General features: G+C 35.7%; 1 protein-coding gene across 2 annotated transcripts; it reads right to left on the minus strand.

Moving 5' to 3' along the window:
• Window positions 1-1,912: 1,912 nt before the first annotated feature.
• CtBP (C-terminal binding protein) lies at window positions 1,913-20,104 on the minus strand. Of its 2 annotated transcripts, none has more exons than XM_077426792.1 (10): window positions 19,664-20,099; window positions 6,556-6,997; window positions 5,583-5,842; window positions 4,659-4,790; window positions 4,386-4,585; window positions 4,178-4,277; window positions 3,966-4,096; window positions 3,679-3,883; window positions 3,293-3,537; window positions 1,913-3,210 (listed from the first exon to the last, which is right to left on the minus strand). In XM_077426792.1, exons 2-10 carry the CDS (start codon window positions 6,636-6,638, stop codon window positions 3,145-3,147), a joined length of 1,422 nt encoding a protein of 473 aa, XP_077282918.1. In that variant the 5' UTR covers window positions 6,639-6,997; window positions 19,664-20,099; the 3' UTR covers window positions 1,913-3,144. The 2 variants fall into 2 exon arrangements, with proteins under 2 accessions (XP_077282918.1, XP_077282917.1); XM_077426791.1 differs by having other exon boundaries at window positions 1,943-3,210; window positions 6,550-6,997; window positions 19,664-20,104.
• Between the last annotated feature and the right edge of the window lie 2,612 nt (window positions 20,105-22,716).

Below are 22,716 nucleotides of genomic sequence, written 5' to 3' on the forward strand. Positions count from 1 at the left end.
TTCCTAAATCTAAATAACTAACATACTAAGAATAATTTTATTACGTAAAAAAGAAAATACTTTTAATTTGGAAAAGTGTAGATAAATCAATCGAGGACAAAGTTTCATTCTCAAATATATACATATACGATACCACTCTAGAGCAGCAATTCTAAAGAAAGTCACTGGTTTTGCAGTGGCGATGTAATTTTTTTACTAATTAATATTATTTTATCATTATTTTTATTAACATTATTTATATTGCTGCCAACTCAATATCTCTAAGTCTCACTATTATTCATTCTATGATAAACGTATATTATATAAATTGTGTCCAATACCAAAAGCTAATGTAAAATATTTTATACTACGTAACGTAGAAAAAAAATCTTCAGAAAAACTGCTCTATGATGGTTTATTCATTTGACATAAAAAAAAACAAACATTACAATGTACACCAAAAAAAATAGAAATCATTATAATACTAAAAAGGAAATTTAAGTTTACACAAAAAATTCATAAAATATTTATTTCCTAGATTTTGCTGATTTGTTTTTGATTACTCAAACTGCAATTTAATACAAAATTTATTTGTATATTAAAATCAATTTAAAATATTTCTATTAAATACTATTTTCATGAATCATGAAACTTAATACCCAATCATTTTGAAACATTTGTGTAATTATAATTATTCTACGGCTTTAAACATTATACATGAAAATTTAGAAGAAAAGTGTCTGTTAACACATTTATCATCAATTAGTTATTTGCCCTTTAAACACATTTAGTAATCTCTTATTTCAATATAATTACTGAGAAAACATATCACGTAAAAGATGTAAGGAAGATGTGAAAAATACATTTCATCTTTTGCTAATAAATAACAAAAGCCTAGTTCATTCAATTATCAATAATTAAAAAATATATGTATATGAATATAGAATATACCAACATCAAGTTCAACTTCATGGTTTTACAATTTAACTTTTAACATTTTGTGCAAAATATTGTCTTCCAAAAACATCATATTTACAAATCAAATGTAGATACTTTGGATGAAATCGTGTAATAAGGAATTGATAAATGTGTACAAACGAGCATTCAAAATTTTGGGCTTATTATATGTATATTTTCATAATTGGGATTAATTTTCCAAAAAAAAAAAAACATCTTTCAAGCAAGGAAAACTGAATTACTTTTTCAAATAGAAATTTAAATGAATTTTGTATACATAAAAATTTTTAAATGTGTATATATATAAATCAAATTCCTCGTTAAAAACTTTCAATAATAAAAAATAAAAAATATATATATATATATATATATATATATATATATATATATATATATATATATATATATATATATATATATATTTATTGCAAATATTATGAATGTAAAATACAATTTCAAATTGAAGAAAAATTGTAAGAAACATTTCGTATTATAAAAATTCATAGAATTAAATTTTGTTTTAATTCACAGTTCAACTACAAGTCACAATAAACATACGATATTCCACTCAAATTATAGCTGAAATGTAAATAAAAGAACTGATGATGAAATATTAAAAATAAGACGATGTAATAAACTGAAATCCAATTTGTCCAAGTACACACTGCAAATCACATATGTATTATTAAAAAAAAAAGACTTTACGATGTCCAAAAACACTTTCATTATATTACTTAACATATTACTGAGAAAATGTTAACACCGAATTTTCTATTCACAATATATATGAAAATACAAGCGTGATTTGTTTCTTCATTGTCATATTTTTACAAAGTTTTGATGAAAATTTGAACTTTTTTTTAATAAAAAGAAAACGCTGAACCAAACTTTAGTATCACATAATTATGTCTTGATTCACTATTATATTTATATTCAATCTCGATTATCAGAATCCATATATTGGCAGCACTTTTTTAAATATTTAACATATTTTGATCCACTTTTAGCATTAAATTCACTATTTGATACAAAAAACTTGTGGTATTAGACCCCCTATGATCACTTGATGAGAAATTAGTGGTAGAACAACTTCAATTTAATAATAAAATAAAAAACAAACAGAAAGGATAATGCAATGTAATAATAATTTGGCTTCTTACAGTTATACAAGCATAAATATAAGGATCTTGAAAACAATCGATTGTCACAAAATACTGATGTAAATAAGTCACTTTATACAATAAAAAAGAATTTTACATTTAATGTAAAAAACCGAGTTCAAGCTTTTACGATAAAAAAATATAAAATGTCACACATCGTGAGTGTGAATGTATTGCAACATCACACAACCAAAATATATTACAAGTCTATCACTTCCTATAATCAAAATATTTCTATATTTCATTAATTAAAATACGAAAAAAAAAGTCCTGATCTCACAAATAGGAAAATTGTGAAAAATATATTGATTACCACTTTTAAATAATCAACATATTCACAAATATATCAACAATATTAGCTGAAAAATATTTGTAAAATACTGAGTTTACAAGATTCCTTTTTAACATCTCCACGAGATATGGAAATTATTAGTGTTTTATAATTAAAAAAAAATATTAAAACACTGGCATTAATAAAGACTTCTTTATTAAAAAAAATTACAATTAACTGGTGAAAACAAATAGCAAAAAAAAAATTAAAATTAAATAGTTTTCTACATATATTCCTATCATTGCATAAATAAAAAAAATCATACAGTTCCAAAAAGAAAGTGGGTATTTTCATAATTTAATACAAAATATAAATGCTAAATTTTGTATTCGGTTAAAATGTGGATTCAAAGTATATTCAAAATAATAATGTGTCAATTTTAACATACACAAGTATACACTAATATAATATGCTCTCCTTAAAATGCTTAAATAATTATTTTAATTAATATCATTATATCTAAATTCTCACTTACATGCTAAATGGACTCAGCGCAGACAAATCCATTTGATTAAGAAAATAAAATTGTGAACTGTACCGGCGTAAGTGCTTTGTTGAAATATTGCCTAGCAGATTTCTGATAATCATACAATCTATATACCAAAAGGTAAAACAGTTTCAATAAGTTGATAAGTATTCACAGATTAAGGCCGGTTTGTGAATAGTATGTAGCAGTCAGGTTTATGACGGACGAGAAGTAAAAAAGGTGATAGCGTTTCAGTGCACCTCAGAGCTTTCTGGTTTAGGTGGATGGTGATTGGCTGGGTCGGAGGCGTTTATTGGCTAAAACAAGACGAAAGCAAGCTATTAACATCAAGTTTTGGCAATGATTGAATAAAACGAGTACAAATTTTGAAAGTGTTACCAGCGAATGTTGAGGAGGAGGTGGTTGTTGTTGGGGTGGAGGAGCTGGTTGCGCAGGTGGTGGTGGTGGTGCATGTGGCGGTAATGCATGCGGAGGTAATGCAGGCGGGGGTGCTGGTACTGCAGCACCGCCACCTGCTGCGCCACCTCCACCTGCACCAGCACCACCCGATTCATGGGGAGTTGTACTGTGCGCTTGCTGGACCGGCAGACCACCCCCACCGCTGTAATAACCGCCATTAATTCCTAAAACAAATCAAATACCTATTTAATATTTCACAAAAAGCACAATATTTTATTCGAGGCAACTACTTAAAAAAAATAAAGTTTAGATAATTAGTCATTCAATATACATATGCACACTGGAAGAAATCGTAGCTTCCATACCTTCAGGATATGCGGGGCCCGTAGGAGCACCACCTCCCAGAAAATAATCTTTGTTTACACAATTGCGTAAACAATCTGGAATACGGCCTACAATTGCACGTCGGATTTCACTTGCCGCCATTTCACGTAACTCTGTTGCAGATGCATCAGAGTAGAATGCCGCATGTGGTGTACATAATACATTTGGTGCATCTTTTAAAGGACCCTACAAAAACAACATTCAATTAGCGAATAAGCCACCTGATATAATAAACAGAGGTTCTTCTGATTGGACAGATTTTTTTAACCTGAAACACGTTGAATGGCTCATTCTCGTGAACATCGAGGGCTGCAGCTCGAATTCTTCCCTGTTTCAAAGCAGCTGCAAGAGCATCATCATCAACTAAGCCACCACGTGCTGTATTGACTAAAAATGCTCCTAAAACAGTGTCAAATTCAATTAGGATTAAAAATACATATATTATATTTAATAGGACAGTATACAGTATAAACAATTTACCTGGACGCATCTGCTTGATTGTAAATTCATTTATAAGATGATGATTATGTTCGTTTAAACTGCAATGTAGCGAAACGCAATCGCTTTGAAAGAGTAGATCCTGAAGAAAAAAAAACAGTAATATACTAATCTTCGACAAAATTAAGTAATTAAAAAATTGAATAAGTTAATAATTTCAATTTCAATAATATATCAAAGTATACAATACCTGCAATGTATACACGCGTGTGAGACCAAGAGATTTTTCAATGCCGTCAGGTAAATATGGATCATAGAATATAACATTAAAACCGAACGCTTTAGCTCTAAGAGCTACTGCAGAGCCAATGCGACCTAGTCCCACGACACCCAGAGTATCTCCACGGATACGTGCACAGCCTTGTGCAGCTTCCCGCACTTGCTCTGGACCTAACAGACAAATAACATTCATTTTTAAGAATAGTTTAATACACAGTTCGAAATATTCGTATACAAAAATTACCTGTGAATTTTTTTCCATCGCGAACCATGTTAGCAAGCCAATAGGTCCGTCTGTATAAATTGAGAATTAAGCATAGTGTAGTGTCCGCAACTTCTTCAACACCATAACCAGGTACATTACAAACGGCAATACCTTAAAATAATACATTAACATTAAATGGATTCCAATATTAAAACTACACGATTCCAATGAAAAACCACACTACTACTTAAATTGCAAAATAGAAATATAACAGGTTATTTATTTCAATATGAAACATTTATAAATGACATTTATAATAACCTGACCAAATAATATCTCATGGAATTAACAAAATCGTAGTTGTTTTGAACCAAGTAATATGATTTAGTTCAAAAACATTGTATGGAAATATTGAATAAATCTTGTTAGACAACTATACAAATTTGGGTGAAAAACAAATCATTTTGGTTAATAAAAAAAAAACTTTGGCCCCCCTCAGCAGTAAGTATATGCTTATATCAGTTTCATGCCCACATAACTGTGAATGCTTTGTAAAAATTCTAAAAGCCAACATTCGGATGTAAATACAACTGGGATCAGACCATACATATATGCATTGCATTGTGTCAATGTCTTTTGACTATGAAATTTCCAAAACCTATTTAAGAGCAAAAAGCTAGAAACAGAAGGTGTATCTTATAGCTTCACTGTCACTGTAAAGCAGAATTAAAAAAACGAAGAGCAGGTAATATAATATGCTCCCATTTTGGATACTAAATTCAATTAAAAAAATGATTATCTCGAACAAATTAAAATTATCTGGTGACCCCCCCATTACGATATTATTTTAGATAGAAAAAAGTTTAGGTTTAGCTACTCGCTGATTTTTAATGATTCTAATAACCAAGTTTTACTACATGAAAAAAAAATACGAGTGTAGTCTCAAGATCAAACGCAAAATACCTAATTCTCCAGCAGCTTTCACATCAATATTATCCACTCCAGAGCCAATACGCACTATTATCCTAAGTGTCTTGAATTTTTCAAGATCTTCTTTCGTTAGAATAATAGTATGCCACATTAGCGCTCCAACTGCTTCATTCAAAACTTTTTCATGTATTTCAGACGTGCTTTGTGCATCACAAAATGCAACAGTCGCCACATCTTTCAATATTGGCATTTCAATAGAACAGTCTCTTCCGTCCAACAGGGCAACAAGTGGCCTGTAATAAACCACAAGTCATGAAAAATATTGAATTATAATATTTAATTATTTTATTACAAACACGTATTATAATATAATTCAATAAGGAAAGTGACAGACAAATATGAATTACTAACTATAATGATTAGTATCGAACATTCGATTTACTAATAGAAAAATAAACAAGCATTTATACAAAAAATAAATATTTCAAAATAGAATTCATAAAAAACATTACATGCATTTTTAATTTCACAAATTGATTTTTACTTAATATATGAATGAAATAAAGCCGTCATTGTACAGAAATGAATGATAAAAATTATAACACATTGACCCAAAACAAATTAAAATAAAATACATAAAAATTGCTCAATAATGGATCATTCAAAATACAAATGCTGATCTGACTCAACTATTATATTCAAAAGAACTATATAATATTTACATATAAAACAAATATATAAAAAAGTATGGAATATAAAACAGTTTCAATGGAATAAACAAAATTTCCAATATAACAAATATAAACATTATATATTTCATATTTCCCCCCATAACAAAAGTCGCTTGAACTTATTCATTTTTAAGTCGACTATTACTTCCCCACTATTGTTGAGATTACAAATTTTACTTCTCAAGCAACATTTCTCACTATATAACAAAGAATAAAAAAAAAAAAAACACAAAAACTTATATATAATAAGATTTACAAATTCACATTACACTGACCTGGACTGCAAGGGTCCATTGGCAATAGGCCCACGCAAATTATCCATACGCGCTCTTTTGGGCAACATCTTGCGTTTGTCCATTAGTGTGAGGTAAACACTCCACCGCCGGCTAGTGCTGGCTGTTGCGGAGCACCGCGGTTGCCCTTAAACATGGGCCCCCGCGCCGCTCCCTCTAACACACTCTCCTAATTTTTTATTTTTTACACACGCGGTTTTGACTCTCACGGCACTACTTTCAAACGTTGCACGAACGGTACACAAACAGCACGTGAAATTATCGTACAGTGAAATCGCTGCACAGAATCACTCGAATCAATTCCGATCAATTCAGAAAGGAACACCAAATACTGAAGCCTGACGACGAGCTTCTTACTATCACCGCCGAGTCTTCAACATTTTCACAAGTGTTACGCAGGTGTAATCGACAGCTTCCAATTTATCTGTAATAAAAAATAATAAAAAATTAACAAATTGTAATGTTATTATTATTAAGAATAAAATAATAAAGCAAGGATCAGAAATTAAATCGGCCTAAATAAAAATACATCGGGATGCATCAATCAACATAAGACATCAGATGTAAATTCCGCATTTAGTCTACGACTGTGGTAATAACTAAGCGGCGCCGACACGAGTCAACTTTGGCAAAAGGGGGAGAATAGGGAGACCAGGGGAAGACTGGAAAGGGGTGGGAGGACACCCCTGATACTTCTCGGCTGCGGCTCCACTGTTAATTCAACAAAAGTTTGTAACAGTGTCGCACCCCTACCACTGTCCATAGGGATGGGAACAGTTTTAGAAACACCCATTGCACCCTATTCTACAATATACTACTGTAATGTAAGGGGGATGAGAGGACATTCAAAATATAAATAATTGGCGACTATTCATCAAATTATTACGATAACGTTAAACACTTCGAATCATTCCTATCGAATACAATCACACTGGGCACACGAAACTACATTTACCGATTAATAGAACAAATTTTTAAAAATTTCCTACATATATACATATGTATAGTGATTGATATAATTTAAGAAGTGTTTTAAATTTTGTCGCAGACTGGCAAAAGTTATCAGGCGGCGTAACTGAGTAGCAACAATGGTAAAGAAAGTGGAGAACAACACACATAAGAAAGTTATACTGGGGTTACAAAGTATAAAAGTGAGTTCGCCAACCGCGCCATGCAGCAAGCGAGCAGTCTTTCAGTTGGAAACATCTTGACTCAAAAAAAAAAGAAAGGAAACATCTACAATAGAGCATCCGAAAAAATCACATCTATACATATACGGATGAATCAAAACGAGCTAATTACGAAACTTCCTGAATACGAAACTAGCGCAATAAATATCACCATACATATACATACATATAGTAATCAGCAAATTTAAGTTGGTCTGAATTTCAAATAACGCAACTACATAAACTTCCTTAGGTGGTCAGAGGGGGAGAGAGAATGAGAGAGAGAGAGAGAGAGCTTATCACAAAGCTTTTGGCAAAGTTTGGCTAATGCGCCGGCTACATACAACATATTATTACACTTAAAACACGCTTAATCAATACTGTTATTATAATCTTTGGGTACGTTAACCTTACAAAACCACACACGAAACTGATTGAAACAACACAATCGACCAATTTAAGCAAAACAAATTGTTCCATCTCTTTACACGTGGGACTCTTCCTCAATACGAATATATTTCGATACGAATTTAATGTCCTATCTTCGTGTAAATTAAATCGAAATGTTAAGTAATTTTTTTCCATTGGGTTAATTTTCGAAAATGTACACATTCGGCTAAACGGATTTGTTAAATATTATATGATTTGTCAAACGGGCCTCTTCTCAATTCGACCTAACATAAGAAAACACACAAAGTAGGGGTGGTGAACAGGCACTCGATTCTGATGATTTAATTATTTTAGAAGAGATGTCCCGAGACATTTGCTTAGTTTAATTGGAGCTAACCTCTGCATGTCGGTAAAACTTCAAAGCGATCGGAAGAGTGGAAGTGGTTCAAAATCAGCTCAGCGACTAATAAAAAGCTTGTAAAAACAAACTGTGCTTCAGATCTGCATAAAACGGCTATTGATGAGTCACTCTTCGTTAGTAATTCAACAGTCACACATATGTACGTTAAGTAAATAAATAAATGCGATATACATAGGTCGCTCGAATTATCAACGACTCCACGTGGATCCGTGGTTATCGTGAGCACGTCAAAAGTTCCAGAGCTTCAATTCGAACATTCGACCGTTCATTTGGCGACAGTTGTTGGCCGTTGGCACTCGCCCGCTGATAGCCGCCTACAAATTATCGATCCGCCGCGCAGATTCACAACTACAGCAGATCGTGGACATGTACTTACACACACGTACACCGGAACAAATCGTACGAATTAATGAGTTTTGAAAGCGGCGGCGGCGGCGACGACGACGACGAAGAAAAAATTAAAAACCTTGAAAATGATAATTTTCTTTGGAAACTTGGGGATACGAAATCCAATTAGGGCGCGTACACACAATCGTGTGGATATATAGCACACTGTCGTAACGCGAGACGAACGAGGAGGCAGAGCTGAGCGTAATCGTAGAAATGTTTCCCAAGTATGCACGTAACGTACAACTATAGTTTTCGCTGTAAACTATCGATCGTAAGCAGACACATGCGTATACAAACCATACGTACAAGAACACGGACGAAACTTGCGAAGAGAGTGTGGAGGCAAAACTGAGAGCAATGTCGAAACGTATACTAAGTACATACATACGTATAGTTTCGCGCAGTGTTGGCGATTGGACGGCAAAACGTCTACACAAATCAATCGGGAAACGTGACTAAAGACTAAGATTCATACATATATTATTACACCGTCATCTTGGGTCGTGCATATTCTTGAAATTAACGACAGTAGTTTCATATTTGAAATTTCATACATTGCGTGCTGCTTGTAAGTCACCAAGTAAGGATAACTATATTCAAATATATATAATCACTGTCAAACTTGCCACAACGCTCCGACTAGGTCCAGCAAAAGAAATGCAAGAAAATTCCAACATATAAGTAAAAATGTCATGTTTTCAAACAATTTCATTATTTGTCATATATATGTTACAGTTGAAATGTATCTTCCAGTTGTAATATATTTAGAGTAGTTGGAATACATTCCGTCTAACGAATTACATTCCAACTGGTCAAAATACAATACAACTGAAAATATATCTCAACTACATAATATCTTGATATCAGATTAGATGGAGAGGATAGGTTTTCGTGAAAACGTCATTCGACTAATAAATTGAATTGGAAATTCACATTTCAGTTTTGAACACATTCTTAGAGTTATCGTTACACGATACTCATACAATATTTGTAATAAATAGCAAATATAAACGCATTATTGAATTTTAAAACATTCGTAAAAACATCGGAGGTGTCAAAAATCAACTAATATATTACAACTGGCGCACATCGTCGAAAGTGTATTTGCGCTTGTAGTTATAATGTACTACACAGTTGAATCTTATTCGAATATGAATATATTACATCTGAAAATACACTTCGATTGAAACATAAATAGTATTTTTAATTTTACTTACTGATTTACTTTGTTTCAGATAGTTTTGCGCATGCAAAAAAAAACTAGCATGCCTAGTCTGTACCGTCGCGATCCTTCCCAAAACTCACCCCCTGGAGTGATTTCGTTGATATTTTATCTTTGTATTGACAGTGATCGCTAACGGTGATTCTCATATGTGGGAAAAAATAGTCGAAATAATAAGATCGTACGAACTAAAAATGACGCACAAACCAAAATACGCATCTCGTGCCGCACTTTTGAGTGTACTACCAGTATAGTTATTTTCTCTGGATTGTTCTATGACTGTGTACGTAGGTACGAATACATCAAAGATATCTCAGAACACAATGAACAGACGAGACGAGACACTCGTCAAAAAAAGTGAGCAATAGTAAAAACGATAACAGACACCCTGATATACAATAAATACAATTTAGCCGGTGGCGTATAATTAATTCAGTTTTGCAAGCAAAGCAAGCGGCACTCCGATAAAGCGGCGGTACATAAAGTTGAATAATTTATTATATAGCATCACACTCCGCAATAATGAACGCCGCAAAGTTATTCAAAAGAAATTATAACAATTTCTGCCAACAAAAGTAATCCCGAAAGTTGTGAACTGGGGGGGGGGGAGGGAGAGATAGGGTGTGAGGGAGGGCAGCAGCAGCAGCAGCAGCAGTAGTAGTAGCAGTGGGAGGAGGGATGGGAAAAGTTTGCGCGGCGCCGAACCAGAGAAAAGGGGAGACGAAGAAAAGTTTCCGCTAAGACTGGAAGTTTCCTGAATATCTTGACGCCATTACGGGAGCGAGCACACCAACGCAACACACCCACCCGCCCACCCACCCACCCACCGGTCGCTTCTGATTTCACCCAAAATTAAAATGTGGCCATCGTTTCGCCACAATTACGCACTATCAATGACATCGAAGCGCCTTCCAACTTCCCCCTGTTCCCAAATTTACCAACTACCGTTTCCGCCATCTTATCGCTGTATCTAATCTTTACACGTTCCTTTTAGTCAATAAGAATGCTGGCACTCTACGACTACAATTAATGACTTTCATTCCGTAAAAGGCATCAATGGATTTTTGAGCGTCGGTTATGCGCAAACAAAACCGCTAGCCAACATTGCACATGCGTTTTTATTAATTTAAGCCGAGTTCAAACTACCGATTTGTATTAACATTCACTTGGGGAACTTTAATGTAACTATGTAGATAAGTGATTCTTCACATTTTTTGTTACATGAACCCCTTCGCTAGTTAGATACAAGGCACGGATCTTCAAAATAAGAATTCTGTTGTTCTTTTAAGGAACATTCGACATTCTTCAAAACTCCAATTATGTATAATCTGATTTTTTTTCCAAAGATTCTTAGTTAGTTAACTGCGAATCCATGGTTTAAATTTCATATCATCGAGATAGAAGCAACTTTTTTAAGTTACATCCATGAATAGTTCTACTAAGGCTGCCGTACAAGTCAAATTATTGCCAAAAACAGACAATAAAATTATGGAGGCAGTAAACTCAGGTCTTGAGGTTTCTATTTAATGCAAATTCTCAAAAAAAAAATTATAGTTTCGGACGTTATTACCATAACGTTGCACCGTTGTTAACCACGTTATCGTAAGGCGATGTTATCATATGTCCGTGTCGGTGTTGCTTTAAGTGTAAGTAAGCCCAACCGGCCTTGTTTTGTGCAAACTCGGGCCGCGGTCAGTACAATGCCCGAACCAGGTGAATTTGGGTATTTTAGAGCGATATCCGCCCCCTTTCCAAACTTTAACGATCAGCACATAATAACTAGAGGTAGGATAGTCACAGTGCTATCCATTGTTCCATTGTTGTAAATCATTTGTAAAAAAGGTTCGGCAAACCTTAAACAATGCATTTACAACCTTTGAACAATACGCGGCACCTTCTGGATCCGGTGACTAATAATAACACATCCCTACTTTTTCTACGTACACCGTCTTCTTTATGCGGTATCTTGTGGAACGCATCTATCGCATTAAAATATACCTGAATGTGTATTGTTATATATTTGAACTTGCCAACATTAGTCTTAAATGTATAACTAGCGATTGATAGTTATATTAATAAATAACGTACAAAACGTTTACCACCAAAGTTGCCGAACTGTTCACTGTTGCCAAAAACAGGCTGAAAAAATCAAAACTACTAATTTACACAAATCATCATCAAAAGCAATTCAAAATAGCATTTTTAAGTCTGTACATACGCAAATTTACAAAAAAAAAAACTATCAAGACACCAACTGATCAGAAACTCGTTACAAATATCTTAGTTTTTTTTTTTTTTAAACACTGATATAATCCAATTACGAATGGCACTACTCAAATATTTACAAACTTACACACGCGCATTGACAACAATAACACAAAACGCACTTTAATCGGCCGATATCGAAGAAGCTTTATCGAAATAGCAATTCACGGAAACATTTACACCGTAGAGCCCAAAGCGAAAAAAAAACACAATTTGTACGTAGAAACCCGAAAGAAAGTCACCTTATCTCATTTCGGCGGATTCGGAGTGAATGACACGAGGCAGCGTAGTCAAAACTTATGACGTCGATGATAATGACCGAGATAGTGAGTGTGTCGAGAGAAGTGTGAAGTCGGGTCGCGGCTCCGGTGAGACTGACAACGGGTCACGACGACCCGACAATCTTTTTAATCGGTTTTACCTGAACGCGTAACACGTCATTTTCGGTCGGCGCTATTTCGCAATATTAGTGAAAGTTGACAACCACTGTCGACGGTAACTGTTTCGCAGCAAAACAAATGTCACAATGTAATTTCACCGCTATGCTGCCGAATCGATGAGTGCAATTTCGTCCCAAGCCGAAAATACATCATTCAATATCGAACATATAGACCGACCGTAAAAAATCATTTATTTTTTACCTAATAATTTATGTGAGTATTGAATTATCGAGTGTTTCGTAATTCTGTGACAGTGTTACTATCACTATATTTTCTCATTAATTAATGACTCTCATTAATTAATGAAGAGTAGAGACTAACAGGCGTTTAGACCTGAAATTCTAACAAAACTGACGAGTGAAAGTTGAATGAAAATGGCCACAATTTTAGGGCTAGTTCTTTTTAACAATTAATATTTTTTTCCAGGTATATATTAAAGAATTTAACTGCTCATAAATAAAAAAAAAAGCACAAAATATAAAATTAATGATTTACACCAGTTAAAGTCAATTCGTCGCATTGGTTGGTGAAATTTATCACATTTACCGTAGCATATATCGTATAAGTTGAATTAATTTAATAGTAAACGCACATGCGCGTCATTGATTCTATAAAACGATGAATAATTTACATTTCATGTTGAGGTTTCAATATAAATTTAAATGCAAATTCAGGCTTTCACCGAATTACTATTAAGTCGACAAGAAACACATTTTTTTAAAACTAATTTTCGCAAGAATAAACTTCAATACGTGCATATTATGTACACAATTCGATAAACCACTCCACACTACGAAAACAAACATGTCAAGAAAATTATGTTCGTAGTCTTTTATAACGATTTTATGAAAAAGAAAAAAAAAAAGGAAGTACAGTTTACATAAGACAAAGAAAAGTACGTCGCATTATTGATTTAACGCCTACGGATTCTGGGAAACAAATGTGCGCCAACAGTTGGCTCGAAAATTAAAAAAAAAATTATGTATATACAAATGAAGAACGATCCTTGAAAGAAAGTGCCGATAGATAAGTTTTATTTATAAACAACGATATGCTCGTCCAATTTAGAATGGCTGCAACTCACAATATGGTGCGAATTTTTGCAATCAAATGATCCTAAAATGTATGCAACTATTCCCTTAAATATACATTTAATATATTTACATGCCGTCTATTGTCAGCCTTTCTTTATCACTCCACTCAGAGGCATTTTTGTGCAAACAAAAAAATCCCGTGTACAATTAAAAAAAACGTATGAAATTCATCTAATTTATCACACGTAAAAAGTTTCAGCCAAATTCATTGAGCGGTTAGGAGATAATTAAATCCAAAAACAAAATGAAACGTAAAAGAGGTTTGTAAAAATAAGCTACCTGTAAGGAGAGGTACCACATATTTTAAACTAGTGGTTTTACCCGGCTATGCTCGGTATTTGTAATATAAACCGGTTAAACATGGTTACTCTAATAGAAAACATTAATTTGTTTTTTTATTAAATTTATTTGAATCGAAAAAAAAAGATTGTTTTCGATGCTTCCAACAAACCTTACATGGTTACAGTCTCTTTCAAAATTAAATATTACAAGATAATTACACCATAAGGACAAGCATTTCAGTATCTGATACTAAATTTCAGAGTGATAGGATCAACTGTATTCGACTAGTGATAGGATATCTCAAAAATACACACGTTTTTTTCTAAACCATGAAAACAAGACCAGTGATCGATTCTAAATTCGAATCAGTCAAAATTGCATAGTCGAATTTCCGCATGATCAAAAAACTTCACCTCACGTAACAACATACATAGATAAAGTAGAAAAGAGGTTAGTAAAAACGATTGAGTTGTTACCAACTTTTGACATTTGAAAAGTATAAACAAACAAACGAAGCCTTTCATATGTACATAAGTAGTGACATTGTTGTTAGACAACAATATGGGAGACTTAAGACTCAAGTACACAAATCTGCAAAAGGGAAATTTAAAAAAAGCATGAAAAGGTGATCACTGATCCGTGATTAAATCAACCAAATGGAAACCGCTAATCGTTTTTCGAATAATCATTCAAAATTGTACAAATGCGACTAGCACGATTTCCGCGAACAGAACTAAAACAACGTCCACTCGGAAGCGGGAGCACAGTTTGGCTCCATTATCTTTCGGTCAACCTTGGAGCGAAATAAAAACAAGTTAGCGAAACACAAAAGTTAGATTGAAAGCGCCGATAAGTTTGATAAAATGAAAAGTTGCTAACGCTGTTAGTCAGATAACGCGTACAGCCAGCTCGCCTACCGAAACAAAATTTCAATTGAGTTAAGGAAAGTTTACGATTCTAAAAAGTTATATACACACACACACACACACACAAATCTACAGATGTACGTACGTACGTGTGTGTGTGTGTGTGTGCGAAACGACCAAGTCGATTGAAAGCCGCATTTGGATTTGCATTCGCGATGAAGTTAGAGGTGATCTTTAGACAAGATTTAATTAATCCCGACCCGGTGGGGAGCGATGTGGCACTGAAAATGTAATCAAACTTGGAGATGCAGCCAGATGCATCGTGCAAATAGGACCGAAAGTCCACACATGCACACACACACACGCGCGCGCGTGCATTCAGTCAGCCTCCGAGCGACATTGCACTGATCGATAGCTGACTTGCACTTTCATGGGCGAGTTGTGCCATCACAAAAATTACCTATGTACGTCCGACGAATCACTACACCGACAAAGACGACAATATTATCGCTGACTTTCTTGGTTTAATTTTGCAAGGTCGGCGAGGTAGCCAGAGGCAAACACGAATAAGTAAAAAAAAAAAAAACCAGTTCGAACCAGTACCGTGGAAATTCAAAAACTATACGTCTAATTAAACACGGACAATTACCGTTCGAGTTGATGGGTCTCAACTAACACAAATTCTTTCTATGTACTTACATATGTAAGTATGTATATGTGATTATTATTATATTAGTGTTATTTTTAATTTTTGGCCCGACCTTTCTCACCCACATCCTAATGTGATCGTTTACATTAACCAGTTATTATTAACGATAGGCAGTCTATCACATTTAGCCAGAAGTATATCCAAATGTTTGCGTTAATGCTAATCACCGAGAGGTTCCCGAGTTCTAGCCCTGGGTTGACCTCGGTTGTGGAGAATTTATTTTGAGTATTCATGCAGTGCTGCTGGTCAGACTGAGATATTTGTAACTCCAAGTCGATCGTTTCCTATCAGATCTTGCCAATTTATCTGATTTCATTGTTGAAACGGTCCTCATCGAATTGGCAGAACCATCCTGTCCACTATGTCACTACTATTTGAATATGTTTTCAAATTTATATAAGTACAATGTTATACCATAGGTATCGCTCTGTGGCAAACCGTAAGGGCCGGGTCGCACCGTGTAACTTTGTCGGCCGACTTGTTTCGCGACACGAAAAAATGTATGGAAATGTGTGCGACAAACAAGTTGACAAGTGTGGCATGTCCCATCTACCTGCATGCATTGGTCTGGTCGCCTTCAACCAAGTTGTTCGCGAGTTGAGCGGTGCGGCCCGGTCCTAAAGGCATAATTGTAAAATATAAATTTAATTATACATTGACCGTTGAATAAAATCACAGTTAGACGAGTTAAAATTTAACGTTTTTTTCCTAATTGTATACGTCGGGCGGTCCCACACGTACGCGAGTGGCATTAAACGCCGTAAACTTTGTAATATTAAAATTATCTTTTCAAATAAAGTTCGGTCATTAAAAATTTACGTAAGTTCGGGCGCACAACTTTAACACTGGATAACATTCAGAATTCAAAGACGAAAAGTTAGCCCGCAGTATTCGTAAAGTTATATAAACTTGAAACATACCCAGGCGGGCCGGGCCCGTTCACTTCACCAAACCCACAAAATTAACGCTCAAAATCGCCAAAACGTTCCCATCCATTCTGACGAAATTTACAGAAATTAAGGCACGCACAGAATGACGTGTTAATATAAACAAACCGAGCCGTCTCGGATGTCGCAGTGCTACTCAATTGGATCTGTAAGGTTCAATACGTTTTACTCGATATCAAATTATGCGATGCCGAATCCAATTCAAAATCATACACGTGGTATAAGAAAGTCAAATAGATGTTACAGAGTACGCCATGGACAGTGTGGGTCACTGTGAAGTGTGAACGTTGACCAAGCGTGGTATTAAACGTTTTCCTCATTTGTCGTCGCATCGAAATCACACATGTAGTAAATCCAGCCCCGTTATAAAATACACATGTATATGAGTATGTATGTATGTATGTATATATATATATACCTGACCCGCAAACGCAGGATACGTCGATGCCAAAATGCAGTTGGAAAAAACTAAAATGGTAATTGCGAGTAACAAAGAGAGAGAGAGAGAGAAAAAATGGTGGGCAAGGTAGGAAGAGCATCAATAGACAAGTTCCCGAGAAGAAAGTTTTGGGCAATGAGCAGTGAAACGAGGCCACGTCACAGAGTGCGCGCACGTGGTGTGGCGAATGGCGAACGGCCACCCCACCCCACCCCACCAACATCACAACAAAGCGCGCCAACGCTAAATCGTACTAGCCCAAACTGACCTCCACTACTATGTATTTAAATTTCAATGATAGCATTCATTGCATTACTAGTATATTATTTATTTACTAAAAAAAACCAAAGAATTTCAAACAAGTTTCAATTTAAAATAAATTTTTAATCTTACTCAAATTTATAGTCTTCTCTTTGGACAACAATCATTTGTTTCGAGTCGACCCCACAATTGTGTGTTACTATTTTTGGAACCTCACCCTAAAATCGGTTTATTATACTAAAAAAGAAATTAAACCACAATAAAAATTTGCTAAGATTTCCTCAACAAAACAGTCTTTAGCAAACTTTTTAACAGAAAAAAAAATAGAATTTCATAAAAACAAAAGAATCTCTCTTCACTCGAAACAAAATTAAAACAAATGAACATCTCAAATCTTAACGTAAAACAAGAGAACGAGTTTTCTTCAATGCAATTAATTAATGGTAAATTAAATTTGCCAAAGAAATGACATTTAGTACTAACAAAAATGTATTCAAAACAAACATACATACATCTTGTCGATTCGTTCGCTGATAATAATAAAAAAAACACAACGCGCCGAAAACTTCTTATTTATTATTCAAAACAAAATAAGGCACAAAAACACACATTCATACACACACGCGCAATGCACCGTCACAACAACGAGATCAGCACGGTTGAGTGATTCTCGAGATTTTAGCGGGAAATTGGGAATCAAAAATACACACGTCGTATGCGAGTACACGTGAAAATGTAAGCGGACACACAAACGAATCGAGTCTATAAAGGAATAAAAAAAAAAACAACGACCTCTTGAATGAATTTTTACACCCATTCATTTCAGAGTGCACACATACACACACACTTGCATACACAATATGATAATTGCAATATGCATAGTAAATACAGTTGTGTTGCATTTTTACAAGGTTTTAATTAGTTTATTTTATAATTCATTTTATGTATTGCATACATAATTTTTCAAACAAACATTTTTTCCATACGTATCATACGTATTGATAAACCAAACCAATATGCATATATTATCGAGACAAGCAAAAAAAGTAAATACGATTATGGTAAGAAATAAGATTATACCATCAAATACGCATTATACCAGTCATTCTTGTGTACCGTATTTTCATAAACGGTAAACGATCGTTTACCGCGGCGTCGATTCCTATTATTTTATTTTGCCCAATAGTTTTTTTACATGTAAATGTTTCAATTTGTCTTCGGCAACAATAAAGTAGGCCTCGATTGTCAGTTCGGCCGTCTAGTTAGAAAAAAGTTATATTTTAAAACAATCTAGTCGCAGTGTTCATTTCGATATTTCAATATTAGGAAGCGGAAATATATTTATATTTATTTGTGTATAAAAACATGCCACTTTCAATCGGTGCAGTGACCATATATCCACGCACTTTGGCCAAACTCTATTACGAAATTTAACATGGACTATAAACTGTTCATTTATTTCGAAATTTTTTCATCGCCAGCGGGGGAGGGCAGGGTGGGGGTATTACGGTATATACATACGTCACGATTTCAAAAAATGTCTTTGGATTTTCGATCTGGCACACGATTCGTACAATTAAATTGCATTTACACGCACAGCAAACTTTCCGTAAATTTGGAGATCTCACACGAGACGCGCGTACACACTCGCACGTATGAAATCAACAATCGGCCGCGTCGTAGCCATGGCCGAACGGTCGACACTTACGACTGTCAACTCGAATTGATCGTTCAGATTAATTACTTTTCCCGATACATCGCACACATACACATACACATACACATACACACACACACACACACAGAGAGGCGTGCACGGAAATCATGGCAATTGAGGCGAACGGCGCGATGACAGGGTTTTGAGGTTAGGGGCGCGAGAAAGAGGGGGGCGGGCGCGAGGGGCGGCGTCCTTCAAGGTCACGCACTGGAGTGTCCGGTGTTCAGCGGAAGCGACTCGCTCGGAGATGACTTTTGGGCGCCCGCCCCACCCATTGTTTGGCGGATGCGTCGAATGTCGAACGTCCAATTGATGCGCTCTCGTCCACCGTTGCACGATTCTAGAAGCGCGCAACGGACTCCTGGGATGCGGGCCGGAGCCAGGGCCGGGGCTGGGGCTGGGGCTGGGGCTGGGGCACGGTCGGGGTGTGGGGCAGGGGCAGGGGCAGGGGCAGGGGCGGGGGCGGGGGCGAACTCACCTGTCGACGTGCGGCGCGGAAGAGGCGAGGGGCGGCGGGCGGCGGGCGGCGGGCGGCGGGGCGACGAGGAGTCGAGCCGGCAGCCGTCGCGGGGGCGACGATAGGCCGACGCGGTTGCGGTTGCGGTTGCGGTCGCAAGTCGTGGGACTTCGGCCGATGGCGGGCTGCGAACGGCGAACGGCGAACGGCAAACGACGAACGGCAAACGACGAACGGCAAACGACGAACGGCTGGCGAGTGGCGGGTTGCGGGTGACGGGTGGCGGGTGCCGACTAGCGGCTGACGGCGAGCGACGAACGGCGAACGACGAACGAAGATCGTCAAACGAGAAACGGCGAGCGGACGCGGTCGGCAGCGCGTGCGGCGGCGCTCGGCGGCATCCAAGATGGCGGGTCGTGGGACGCGGCCACCCCTGCACTCAACACTTCGTGGCACAGCCATGACCGCTCTCGACTCTTTTTTATGAACAAATTTGCCGATTTGCTGTGACAGCATTTTTAAAAAATCCGTAAATCTACATTTATTACAGCGTTATGAAAAATCGATGTTAAATTATTATCAAAAGTTGGCACAAACTATGAGAGAAACTTATATTTATAGCGAGTCAGCAATATTTTTAGCACCATACATATGTATATAAAACTTGAATATTCTCAATTCTAAATCGAATTTTAATATTTTAATATACTCGAATGTTCCTGCTTCACTTAGAGCTGTTATATTGTCTTGAATTTATGCGATCTACATCTTGATATTGTAAGTTTTCCATATATGGAAATATAATAAACATTGTCCGCACATCCCAAGCCACACCCCTGGGCTAACATGTTTGAGTCGGGTCTACGTGACGAGCCAGAATGTTAAATTACAGAAAACACAAATATTGGAAGGCAAAGATCGAAAATCGAAAGATCTTAAGTCGAAAGATAAAAAAAAGGTGCATGGTAAACAGTAAATACTCACTTAATTTGCGCGAGCAGGATACAACAGGAACAAGAGGAACAGGCTTTTCAACATTAATTTAACATTCTGGCTCGTCACGGAGACCGGTTTGAATCCCCCCCCCCCCCCCTCCCTAACCCCAAAACAGTTTCAAAATTGAAATTAAAAATTAGTTCATCAATATTTTTCACAATACACAATGTGACCGTAGACACCAATAATATTACTTACGATATTTTCCATATCCAATTCCTAAATAGCAACCACAGGTTGCAATATGGGAACCGGATATGGAAAATATTGAAGTAACATTGTTGTTGTCGACGGCTCCATCATGGAGTAATAAGATTAAGGATCATCTGATAAGTGATAACATATATTTTCACAAGTTTCAAATAGAAGTCATGGTGTAAAGATAATAACTAAGTTATCAATAGGGCCACCGAGAAGAATCCGGGCCCTGGGGAAAAAATCCTAGCCCTATAACAAACTAAAAAAAAAGATTTTACAGATATATATTTTAATATGCGAAAAATCTATCAGAACTCTAAGAAAACTCTTAGAACGGTCCCTGGAACTTTACCCCAGCTCCCCTGCCCCCCTCTCTCATCGAGAAGTTACTACTTGAACATAACTACGGAGTAAAAAGACAAAAGACACTTCTTAATTTCGCAACAAATTAAAAATATATATATTTCGGTAATGGGCCCCCTCATAGCCCGGGCCCCCAGGCTAGAGCCATGGCTGTCCCCCCGATGCCCAGGCCATCATAATTAATGAATATTATCTGAAAAAAAAATCGGTGTGATTGAAACACAATTATTTTTTTTTAAAAACCTATCGATAACTTTATGTATGGTCGGTTTGGTAAACGGATTATTCCGCAAAAAGCGATCTCGCTTACGTCAGTAAAATCTCGATCACGGAACATATGACACTCGAGTTTTCGTTAGTACAATAATTTGCGTGATTGGTGGAGTTTTTGGGTGCCAGATGTTCCGTGGTTGAGTTTTTAGTGACGTGCGCGATATCGCTTTTTGCGGAATAATCACCGAACCGATCGATTTTAATCTGATTGAGTAAACTTTATCAATTTTGGGACGTTGATATTATTATTAATGTGATATAATCAGTTTATAATGCGCTTATTGATTTAATAATTTCATAAACTGGAATGAGTATTAAAAAGGTAACCCTTTCGATGATTCTATTACGCTTGCATTCGGTGACAATAATCGATAAAACTTTTCAAAATATGCGCTTATAAGTAGATGTCGTGTACATATTTAATAATATTCTTGAAAACTTGGTTTTCGAAATTCAAAAACTTCCCCAAACCAAACAATGCGTTTTAGGGGAAATCAGCACAATCGTTGACCATTCAATAATCAATCATTATTTGAATTAAAATAATACATTAAAACCAATCGATGGCAAATAAATATATTGGTGTGAGCATCGCAGATGAACATCACTAAGAAGATAAAAGACACCCAAGAATTTAACAAGATGCTAAAATAGCTCCTATGTTTCCGTATAACCGAATTCATTATGTTTTTCTATTTACTGTCAAAATATTCTTTAAAAATTCTAAACAAGACACGTCAGTCAATATCGCAATTTGTTTATCGCAATTTACATGTCGTCTTATTAACATACATAGTTATAAATCCTAGTACAAAATTATAAATCATAGTTACATAGTTATAAATCCTAGCGCGAAAGAGACAGAGCGTCTTTTAAGTATTAAATGCAGATTGACAGCATGCTATACACCTATTCAACGACAAGCGCATTTGTTCGCGCCAACTCTCGGTAATAGACCCACATATAACCAGGCGCGGCTCGTGCATAGGAACTGCGGCGCTGCAGCACCCCCAGAAAAAATACAAAAAATCACATTTGTATAAAATTTACAACTTGTGAATATAATTTAAATAAGAGTGATTAGATTGTAGGCGGGGTAGCGATGTGTTGACCATATCCCAGCCTAACGAAACACTGTTGTGCTTGTTTTATAAAGTTTTATTGTTTGCCTATGGTTGTACAAAGGTATTATATTTGTGGGCAAAAGTATGTCGTTCAGCGGTCTCTGGATATGGTAGAGTGTC

Source organism: Arctopsyche grandis, chromosome 3 (genome assembly GCF_051622035.1).
Source record: "Arctopsyche grandis isolate Sample6627 chromosome 3, ASM5162203v2, whole genome shotgun sequence".
NCBI classification, from domain to species: Eukaryota; Metazoa; Arthropoda; class Insecta; order Trichoptera; family Hydropsychidae; genus Arctopsyche; species Arctopsyche grandis.